Source organism: Gadus morhua, chromosome 13 (assembly GCF_902167405.1).
Source record: "Gadus morhua chromosome 13, gadMor3.0, whole genome shotgun sequence".
Classification (NCBI taxonomy): Eukaryota; Metazoa; Chordata; class Actinopteri; order Gadiformes; family Gadidae; genus Gadus; species Gadus morhua.
The window spans coordinates 17,277,495-17,287,494 of record NC_044060.1 but is presented as its reverse complement, the minus strand read 5'-3'; the positions used below and the strand labels follow the sequence as shown (position 1 = coordinate 17,287,494).

Sequence of the window (10,000 nt, the reverse complement as noted above, 5' to 3'; positions counted from 1 at the left end):
TCCCAGCAGCGGGTCCCCCAGCTGCCAGTAGTCCTGGCAGTACTGGTTGATCAGGCCCATCTCCGGCTGGCTCAGGATGGTCAGCAGGTCCTTGTACTGGCCCGCGTTGGGGCCCACGTTGGGGGACATGAGCGCCGTCCCCGGGCCCCCCCCGGCGCCGCCCCCGCCCTCCACCAGGACGTTGTTCACCGCCCGCCCCGACAGCACCACCAGCTGCATCTTCACCAGCGTGTGCTTGAAGTTCTTCTCGGTGCCGGTGCACTGGTACATGCCCGAGTCGGACGGCTGCAGGGAGCGCAGCAGCAGGCCCTGCTCCGTCTTCAGGATCCTCCCGTCGGAGCGCATCTGGAGGGGGCCGACGGCGGAGGACAGAGCAGGGGGGTTGGGGTGAGGGTGGGGGTAGTGAGGGGAAAGAGAGGGGGGGGGGGGGGGGGGGGGGACAGCACCAGACAGGTTATTAGATACCGCAGCACCGGTGGGACCTGCCTTCTTTGGCCACTTCCTTTAACACGCAAACTCTGAGACAATCCATTTCGTCCGAATCCAACCCTGAACACGGCCTCCTCTTTTCCCCCTCTTCTCGTTTCTTTTGTGCGTCCCTAAGCAGGATTGTGATAAGGTGACGACAGATTTATGGTCAGAAGGAGACGTGCTGCGTATCAACACAGCCAAGCCCAGGACCGGCCCTCAGGGACTGAACAGTCAATAGGAGACAGGCTGCCATACACCACATAGATTTACTACGGAACGAGAATCAGCGCCTCAGGGTCATCCGGTTTATGAGATGCCTTTCTATGGCTGACTGTCCGTTTGGTGACGACAGGGAAGCTAAGGGCTGGTCTAAAAGGTGTGTGGATTGAAAGCCTAAAGCACTAGTTGTTTTTCAGTGGTATAATGTATAATGATTAACCTTCTATCTCTGTAAGAGCACACAGGGAAAAACACCAATGGAAGGACAATGGAGGGAAGGTGTAGTCGAGGTCTAAGAAACTACCCTGAACCCCAATTCAAGCCTCTGATACGACTACATCACCCTCACAGGGGCATGAAACACTTTAACAGACAAAACCGGGCTGGGTGATCAAACCATCAAGCTCTTTCAAATGACATTGGTTATATCTGTGACCAAAGTCATTTGTCAAATAGCTTAGTTTTACGGTTTCTGCCGAAGAGCATTAAGCAACAGCGCACCTGCCACGAATATAAACCTCGGCAACACAGCACTCTCGTCTTTCGGTATCAATGTGCGTCGGTCAGCTCTGACTTTGTGAACAAAATAACAGTGTCTCGCCGTACATGTACTTTACAAAATGTCTTTTCACAAAGGCCCAAGTGCTAAATTAGAATTATTTTGACAACCCCGATCAGTATCGCCCTTAAAAACGGAGAATTCACAAAGGGCCCCTCTGAAGGATCGCCATAGACTACGTACATTGGGTGAGGGACCAAGAACCTTTCTTCTGGGACTCCCTAGCCAACTAGCGCAGTGCCTGCTGTTCATCCGTCCAACGCACCGCCCAGGAGTACATGCTGAGCTTGGATATCCCCCCCCCCCCCATCCCTCCCCTCGGGCTCCAGTGGCCCTGGCCCACAGCGGGGCGTTGGGGCTCACCTCTTTCCTGCGGTCGCTGTTGTCCCTCTGCAGGTGCCACTTGACCAGGGCGTGCGGGGAGCGCGCCTGGCACTCCAGGAAGGTGCTGCTGCCCTCCACCCCGTACTGCACCATCTCCAGCGTGTTCTTATTCACTGCAACAAGGACATGCAACGACGAAAATAGTGAGACGTCTCCACGGCAACCTTGCACTTACATCGCAAAGTTGTGGCAAAGTGAGCAAAGTTGGGCGTGCAAAGTTGTGGCAATGGTCAAACATCATTTTTATCATCTTGTACGTGATGTACAGATGCCTGAATGGTGCTAACAAAAGAGCGGGCTTTTTGTTATGCTGTTGTATTATTATCAGATGTCTGTTATGCTTTTTGTTATGGTGTGTTGTATCATTATCAGACGACTGTTATTCGGGCCACTCGGTTCATTGCCGTTACCGTTGGAGTTGAAGCCGCGACACTGGCGGATGGGGTTCCCGTACTTGACATCCTGCCGACGGCTCCGTCTGGAGGGGTCAGACCAGTGATGCCGAATAAGGAGAGAAAATATTATAAAGCAACCGCACGCCATTCAAAGTCATCCAGAAACACATGAAGCCATTCAGCGAGCCATCCCATGGAATATTTTCCAGCAGGCCAGTTTCCTGTATGTATGTATATATATATATATATATATATATATATATATATATATATATATATATATATATATATATATATATATAGATACAATCAAGTTATTTCTGAAGGTAAATGACTTCCCCTGCTGTTTAACCTTTTTTTCACATGCTCACATTGTATGTGTAATACAGCCCCCAGTCCAAACATCACACTAAAGACATTATGGGATGCCATTCCAACAGCGCAAACCGCCGTTCCTAACAACAGACCGGCTTCCTTCCCCTTCAGGCCATGCCCAGCCACGTCAATCCCCCGTCGTCAGGCAGACCAGAGATCCCGTCGTCGGGGTCCCAACGTGGGCTCGGTGAGTTAGGGATTTAGTCGGGGGGGGGCGGAGGGAGGGAGGGTATCGGGGCGGGGCTGGTGTAGGGCGGGGCCATGCGTCTGGTGCCTACCTCTTCTGCGAGGCGGAGTAGCGGGAGCAGGACTTGCCGTCCCAGGCGCAGTAGGGGTCCCGGGCCAGGCAGCAGTCGGCACAGGCCTCCCCGTACACGTCGCAGCGGTGCAGCGCCAGGTGGGTCACGCCCTCCACCGACGACACGTACAGCTGTTGCTGTTTGGGGGGAAAACACAGAAGACCAGGGGGGTGAGCGTGGAGACAGCAGCGCGCTTGTGTTGGACATTCAGCCTAAAATTAAAAATTTGGATGGTGTTCGGGAGGAGCTGAGAAGGCTAGGAGGAGCCTGTTTTATAGGCGGGGAAGTATAGCTCAAGGTGTCCTGCGGTGTTGGCAAGCTCAGTACTCAATTATATATACATGTGTGGTTATGGGAAACGCAGACAATCGGAGGGACGGCGGTGGGATAAGCCGGATGGGAATGAGGTCAAATGATTGTACGGCTGGGGAGGGATATTGGAAGCTGATTCCATTTGGAGGCTGATGTTTATAACCCTCTGGCTGCAACCCCTGTCGTGTTTTATGATCTGCAATTGTAAATTCATCATCCTGACAGTCTTGCACACAGCGGTAGCACCCCCCTGACCCCCCCCCCCCCTTCCATCTCTCTCATGATGTCACCGTTTTCGAGAAGAGCCAAGTGTTGTAATCAACAAGAGAGACAAGGAAACAACACCAACAACGATCGTGTATTTTCCCATGTTCCCCTTCTGGCTCCCCGCTCCCCAGCCCTAGACATGCATATGGTTCCTTGAGGGGCTCAGGGGGGAGTGATGGCTTCTGCACCTGTACCGCTATAGCCATCTCTTTCTCCCTCCCCCTTGTAGCCCTGCTTTCTATCCCTGGCGAAGACAGGCCGGCCTGTGGCTGCGGTCGGGGTAATGTGTTCAGCAGAGCAGGCTTACCCTCTTGGATGATATCTTCATCGTAGTGATCGGCGTGGGGACCTTGAGACACAGAGAGAGAGAGAGAGAGGGAGAGAGAGAGAGAGTCATTATGAGTGTAGAAAAACAATGGGAGGGAGAGAGGGGGAAAAAAGGATTTCAGGGAAAGAAGAAGAAGAAAGACGACGACGACGGGAGAATGAAAGGAAAATGAAAAGTAGAGCACAGAGAGTGACCGTGAAAGAGAGGAAGAGAGAGAGAGAAAGAGAGAGAAAGTGAGAGAATGAGAGAGAGAGAGACAGAAAGAGAGACAGAGAGAGAGACACAGAGAGAAATATAGACAAAACCATGTCAAACCGACTGAGAAACCTACCTTAAACACCTCCACCTCCTCCAGGACCAGCTCCTCAGTCATCTGGTCATCCCTGGGCAGGACTATCACCTTCTGAACCGTCCCCTTGTCTGTGGACCACATTACACAGTACCGTCAGCCATGCAAACACACACACACACCCCTGACTACAACTCACACCCGCCTGTAATCCCGGAACCGCCTGCCAGCTAATCTACGTCCTCCTGCATGCCTGCACCCTCATGCCTGCGCCCATCCCCTCTCAGCGGCCTGCACAGTGGGTCTTATCCCTGTCAGGGGCCCCTTCATCGGGGCCTCCTCACTGTGGTCTCTGCCTCACACTCACAGCGCCGCTCGACAGCTTCGACGCCTCCCGCCTCACACAGAGGGATCTCCGCATGAAACGCTGTCAGCACCGTGACAAACCTCTCCCATCACCTGCTCTCCAACCCCCTCCACCCACCCACCTCACGCCGGGACCCCTTCTGCAGGCACCCCTCTCTGGGTGGCTGGGTGGCTGGGGGGGAGGGGGGGGGGGGGGGGGGGGGAGAGAGAGGATCCAGTCGGCCACCTCTCCTTGAACCAAGATTTTTTTCTGTTTGATGGCTGGGCCGCTTCGCTCTGCATTCCAGCGGGCGCGGGCGTTGGGGGGGCTACCTGAGAGGTATTATGACTCGGGCCGCGTCCCCCCGGCGCGCCGCTGAATGCCTGCCTCCGACAGTGCGCTGAATAGAAGAGACATTCCTCCGGCTGGGACGTGCCACGGACGCTCCTCAGCCACCACACACACACACACACAGACACACACACGCACACACACACACACACACACACACACACACACACACACACACACACACACACGCGCGCCCATTAGTCTCCCCCTCTACCACAACCCCTCCACACCCCCACCCGATTCAAGGAGGGACAAAGGAGCAGGAGCAACAGGAGGGCCGGTGTGCTGTACGTGTGAGGCCTGCACGCTACAGAGAGGTTTAAGGCTTTAGGACAAACACTTCGTCTCTCTTGGCCCTAGTGGGCAGGATTAAGGTGATGGATTGATGTTATCCCAACAAAACCACTTTCTGAAAAATAACCTCCCATCCGCCATCCCCCCCAGCCTATCTCACCCTTTCTCTTTAAATCCTGCCCCCCTCCACCACAACCACCACCACCTCAGAAGTTTTGCACAAAGCAATGTTTAACCCAAGCTAATGGCCAGCAAAGCACACAGTCCGTTCGATTGGTTGAACGAGCACAGACAAGCACATCACGCAAGCCCGGGGATGAACCTCCTTCGGTCCACACCGCCCACACACTCACCGGTTCCCAGGAAGAGCACCTCGTAGTTGCCGTCGGCTGCGGTCACCTGGTCCACGGTGATGGTGGTGAACTCGTAGTCCACGTTGGTGCGCACCACCAGGGGGCGCTTGTGGAGCGGGTACACGGCGTTGTACATGGTGGGGTGGTTCCTCATGAAGTTGATGACCTCGTCCGGGTAGTCCTTGGTGGACTTCATGTTGGGGGTGAACGTTCCTCCGGGGCACTGCAAGATCACAAGGGAATTGTAGGGGTCGATGTCATTATTATTATTATTATCATCGTCATCATCATCGTCTTCATCATCAGCATCATCATCATCATCGTCATCATATTTCATGAGGGATCGCTATGAAAGAAAAATGTATGGTTCGAAACTATCTACATTTTGTTGAGATCTTTTCATGTTGATCTTTAGCCATTTCTGCTTGTGTTTTGGTCCGATAGTTTGTGGTTTAGCGTCTGACTCCATGCAAGGAGGTTGCTGGGGGTCATGTAGCTGGGTTGGCTGGTTGGTTTGTCCCTGAGGGGTGAGGCCTACCGTGCCCGGCCGAGGGTAGGGGATCTTCCCGTTGTAGGCCACCCACTGGTAGTTGGGTCCCTCCTTGTGGGCGAAGGGTCCGTTGAAGACCATGCGGATGTCAGCCATGGAGTAGACGCAGACCGCCGAGCCCTTGAACACCGAGCTGGACAACGCAGGGACAGAACATGTCAGCAAAAAACGTTTTTAGACTATGTTGAACGAGGCAGTGAAAATCCAGGGGTTAGTTTGAAACGCAACTAGCAAGAGGCCTTACCCCTTCCTTTATTTAGTCTGTTGTAAAAGATGATACATAATAAATGATAAAAAGCCAAGTTACTGAATAATGCTGAATAAGGAGAAAGTCATTTGTGAATAACTTTGGAACCAAGCAATACATTTCTCCCTATTAAATCTATTTATGTTGGGTTGTTTAATAAAGACTATCGTTCATGCTCGAGAACCAGTCTTAGCATTGTGGTTTGTGTAAACAGATGTAATGTGTACTGACCCGGACACGGAGAAGACCCCATAAATGACGGGGTTCTTGGTGTCCTGTGTTGGCTGAATGTACACATCGCCTGCAGGAGAAAGAAGAGACACGTTCACTCATTGTAAAGCAAACACGCTGAAAAGGCATAAAGGGCTCAACATGGGATAACATTCTTCACTACTAATATTTGCGCTGCCTTTAAATCAATCTCACCGCCTTTATCCAAAGTGAACTTTAGACTGCACCTTCACAGAAGTAGTGAGTAACACACACTCGTAAAAGCAAAATGGTATCCTTGCCTTTCTTCTGTTGCAAGTTTAAACATAATATACAAGACAGGAAATGGTATTTGTGCTGTAGTGTGGGCCCTATACTGTTAAATGTAGTCGTTAAATCCTCTGCCGGCCTAGCGGTAGCTTATATTTTATAGGTGTGTGACGGTTCTCTCGCTCTGTCATGCCATGGTCATGGATGAACCAGAGCCAAGTGCAATATTTACAATGAGTCTAACAGTGAGGACGGAGAGAGGGTGAGGAGACACATAGTCCTGCCACTCAGAGTATCCTGCCACGGGAAGCAGTGGGCGTGAACTCGGGGGGAATCATCTCTCTACTGTAACTGGAGCACTAGCCATCAGCCTCAGACGTGTGGTTGGTGATAACTTTGCTCTGGGTCCGATTTCTTGATTCTACTTGGGGGCATTCGTGGAAAAAAACGCTACAACTCGAACCTTCTCCTTTATGAAATGCATTTAGCATCACTGTAAGCTGCCTTGGATAAAAGTGTCTTCTAAATAAATGAATAGAAAATCCCAAACAAAGAAGTTGATGGCCTATTTTTCAGTTTAAGATCTCCCTCAGTGATGACTGCGCCGGGCTGACCTCCTTGTCTCCTTGACAAATTGGCATTTCGGAGACAAACTATGAAAGTACTTTTGTTTCCCAGCTTTCCAACGTCTAGACGGGATCAAGACGGAGTGCGTGTCACCTGGGACTTCTCATCGGGAGGTGTAAGATTTAAGCATGACGTGTAAAGATTCTTCCTGAGATTCTACAGCGTGCGTGTTGTCCTCTGGGAGGGGGGGGGGACAGACGTTTAGTTTCCGACCCGGTGGAGGACTGAATCGTATATGTGAAGGCCAAACCACACAGGCCCTAAATCACAACTGTTATGCACGGACTGCTTTGCCAGGGCCACATTATCCAGCGCTTCCCTGTTCAGAGGGGACCAGCCAGTGGGGGATGGCCAGCAAACCTGGCTCAGGAACGCTGTCTGTCTGTCTGTCTGTCTGTCTGTCTGTCTGTCTGTCTGTCTGTCTGTCTGTCTGTCTGTCTGTCTGTCTGTCTGAACCTGAGCCACGTTCTACACTGACTCCATCTCCACAGGGATCTCCTCCTTCCCTCCCCAGGCCGGGGGCCATGTGTTCCCCGTATGCAGAGGATAGACAAGGGGCCGCTGCAGGGAGGAACGGCCGACCAATGGCGGCGAACTTTCCTGGAAGTTTCAATAGAGAGTTGCAGTAAAGCAGCAAAAGGGGGACTATTTCGAGGTGGGTAGTAAGGAGAGCAGCATGGGTGCTGTTTTGCATGTTGATAAACTGCGGTGAGGTATAGGGGTTCAGATGTATGCCCTGCCAACCCCTTACAGAGCAGCATGAAGGATTATCTGTCATGCTGGGATGCAGACAGAGCCAGGAGGGGAGCGTTGTCTCTCAATACTGGGTTACAGGGGTAGCTCCTTTGCATGTGCGTATATGTCTACGCGTTTGTGACAAATAGACTGCATATATATATATATATGTGTGTGTGTGTGTGTGTGTGCGTGCGTGCGTGCGTGCGTGCGTGCGTGCGTGCGTGCGTGCGTGCGTGCGTGCGTGCGTGCGTGCGTGTGTGTGTGTGCAGGTGTGTGTGTGTGTGTGTGTGTGTGTACGGGTGTTATTGTGTTATTGCATGTGTATGTGTCGTTTTTGGCAGTCAATCGCATTATTCTCGAGGGAGTGTCTGTGTTCGTGAAGCCATTCCTGGAGCTGTGAGACAGCAGGCATGGTACGTATTCTTCTTTAACCATGCAATCTCCCCCACAAGTCCCATATACTCTCTCTCTCACGCACACACACACACACACACACACACACGCACACACACACACACACGTACAGAACTCACAAACACATCTATACTCTCTATCTCACACACACAACGATACACACAATCACTCATTCACTCACTCACACACACACACACACACACACACACACACACACACACACACACACACACACACACACACACACACACACACACACACACACACACGAGTTAGACTGGGTTAGGATGTGTTAGACTGGGTTAGCATGAGTTAACATGGGTTAGCATGAGTTAGACTGGGTTAGCATGAGTTAGACTGGGTTAGCATGAGTTAGACTGGGTTAGCATGAGTTAGCCTGGGTTTGCATGGGTTAACATGGGTTAGCATGCGTTGGACTCGGTAAGCATGAGTCAGCATGGCCGCAGCAGGACAGACGCTGATGGGCATCAAACAACAGATGAGCCGCCTTATCAAACACAGCTGTTGTGCTGAAGCATTGATGGAATTACCAAACACACGCACATGTGTGTGTGTGTGTGTGTGTGTGTGTGTGTGTGTGTGTGTGTGTGTGTGTGTGTGTGTGTGCATATGTTTGTGTGTGTGTGTGTGTGTGTGTGTGTTTTTGAATGTGTGTGTGTGTGTGTGTGTGTGTGTGCGTGTGTGTGCGTGCGTGCATGTGCGTGCTTGAGCAGAGCTATCATGGATGATTTGCGGCCGCAGCAGCCCGCTCTTCGGCATGGATCAAGGCTGCCGGGCCGGAGGAAGGGAAGAGGCTCTTGATGTGTAAGAGGAGCCCCTCTGTCAGGGCACTACAGCCCAGGCCCAGGGGGATATCTGTCCATGCATGTTAAACACAACTACTGCATCCACCTCTACCCCCTAGCCTTTCACGCAACATACCACAAACACACATCTTTCCAGGTGAAGGTATTTCCCTCTTCTTTCTGGATCTTGCTAGTATGAACAGAGCACTTCCTCTAAAAAACCAAAACAATAATTCTTCTTTGGTCTGTGTTTGTTTTGGCACCTGCATTATATAATGAAGTGACCCCTGAGCCTCAAGCGAGGCACAAGTAATGCTTAGGGCTGCGTGTGGTTGTGTGTGTGTGTGTGTGTGTGTGTGTGCGTGTGTGTGTGTGTGTGTGTGTGTGTAGTTGTGTGTGGTTGTGTGTGTGTGTGTGTGTGTGTGTGTGTGTGCGTGTTGTATGTGTGTGTGTGTGTGTGTGTGTGTGTGCGTGGTGTGTGTCTGTGCGTGGTGTGTGCGTGTGTGTGTGTGTGTGTGTGTGTGGTGTGTGTCTGTGTGTGTGTGTCTGTGCGTGGTGTGTGTTTGTGTGTGTGTGTGCGTGTGTATGTGTTTGTGTGTATGTGGCCATCTGCTTGTCTGTGTGCGTTTCCATGTGCTTCTGTGTGTGCATGGATAGATGGCCATGTGCGTGTGTGTGCTTTCGCGTGTGCTTTCGTCTTTCGAATGCAACACTTGGTCCATTAGGGCTCAGCGGTCAGGTGCAGGCAGCCTTGTTCAACACAGTGCGACTATTAACCTCCCTGGCTCTGGGCCGCACCTCTCCATAATACCTGCCCACCAGGAGCACAGCTGCTCTGGAGCTCCTTAAACCTGTCCCTCAGTAATGACTCGAATGGCTTGTTTTCTTTACTAACG

General features: G+C 51.8%; 1 protein-coding gene across 6 annotated transcripts in view; it reads right to left on the bottom strand.

Moving 5' to 3' along the window:
• The window catches only part of sema3fb (sema domain, immunoglobulin domain (Ig), short basic domain, secreted, (semaphorin) 3Fb), a 112,459-nt gene that overhangs the window by 838 nt on the left and 101,621 nt on the right, over positions 1–10,000 (bottom strand). For 4 of the 6 annotated variants that reach the window (XM_030375667.1, XM_030375666.1, XM_030375665.1 and 1 more), the window contains 9 exons: positions 6,271–6,340; positions 5,781–5,925; positions 5,243–5,465; positions 3,941–4,029; positions 3,589–3,630; positions 2,682–2,839; positions 2,044–2,126; positions 1,613–1,746; positions 1–345 (listed from right to left, as the gene is read on the bottom strand). The exon at positions 1–345 is cut by the window's left edge and continues 837 nt beyond it. In XM_030375667.1, coding sequence (XP_030231527.1) covers positions 1–345; positions 1,613–1,746; positions 2,044–2,126; positions 2,682–2,839; positions 3,589–3,630; positions 3,941–4,029; positions 5,243–5,465; positions 5,781–5,925; positions 6,271–6,340 — 1,289 coding nt within the window. The remainder of the gene's footprint in view (positions 346–1,612; positions 1,747–2,043; positions 2,127–2,681; positions 2,840–3,588; positions 3,631–3,940; positions 4,030–5,242; positions 5,466–5,780; positions 5,926–6,270; positions 6,341–10,000) is intronic. The other 2 variants (XM_030375668.1, XM_030375670.1) reach the window with 1 other exon arrangement.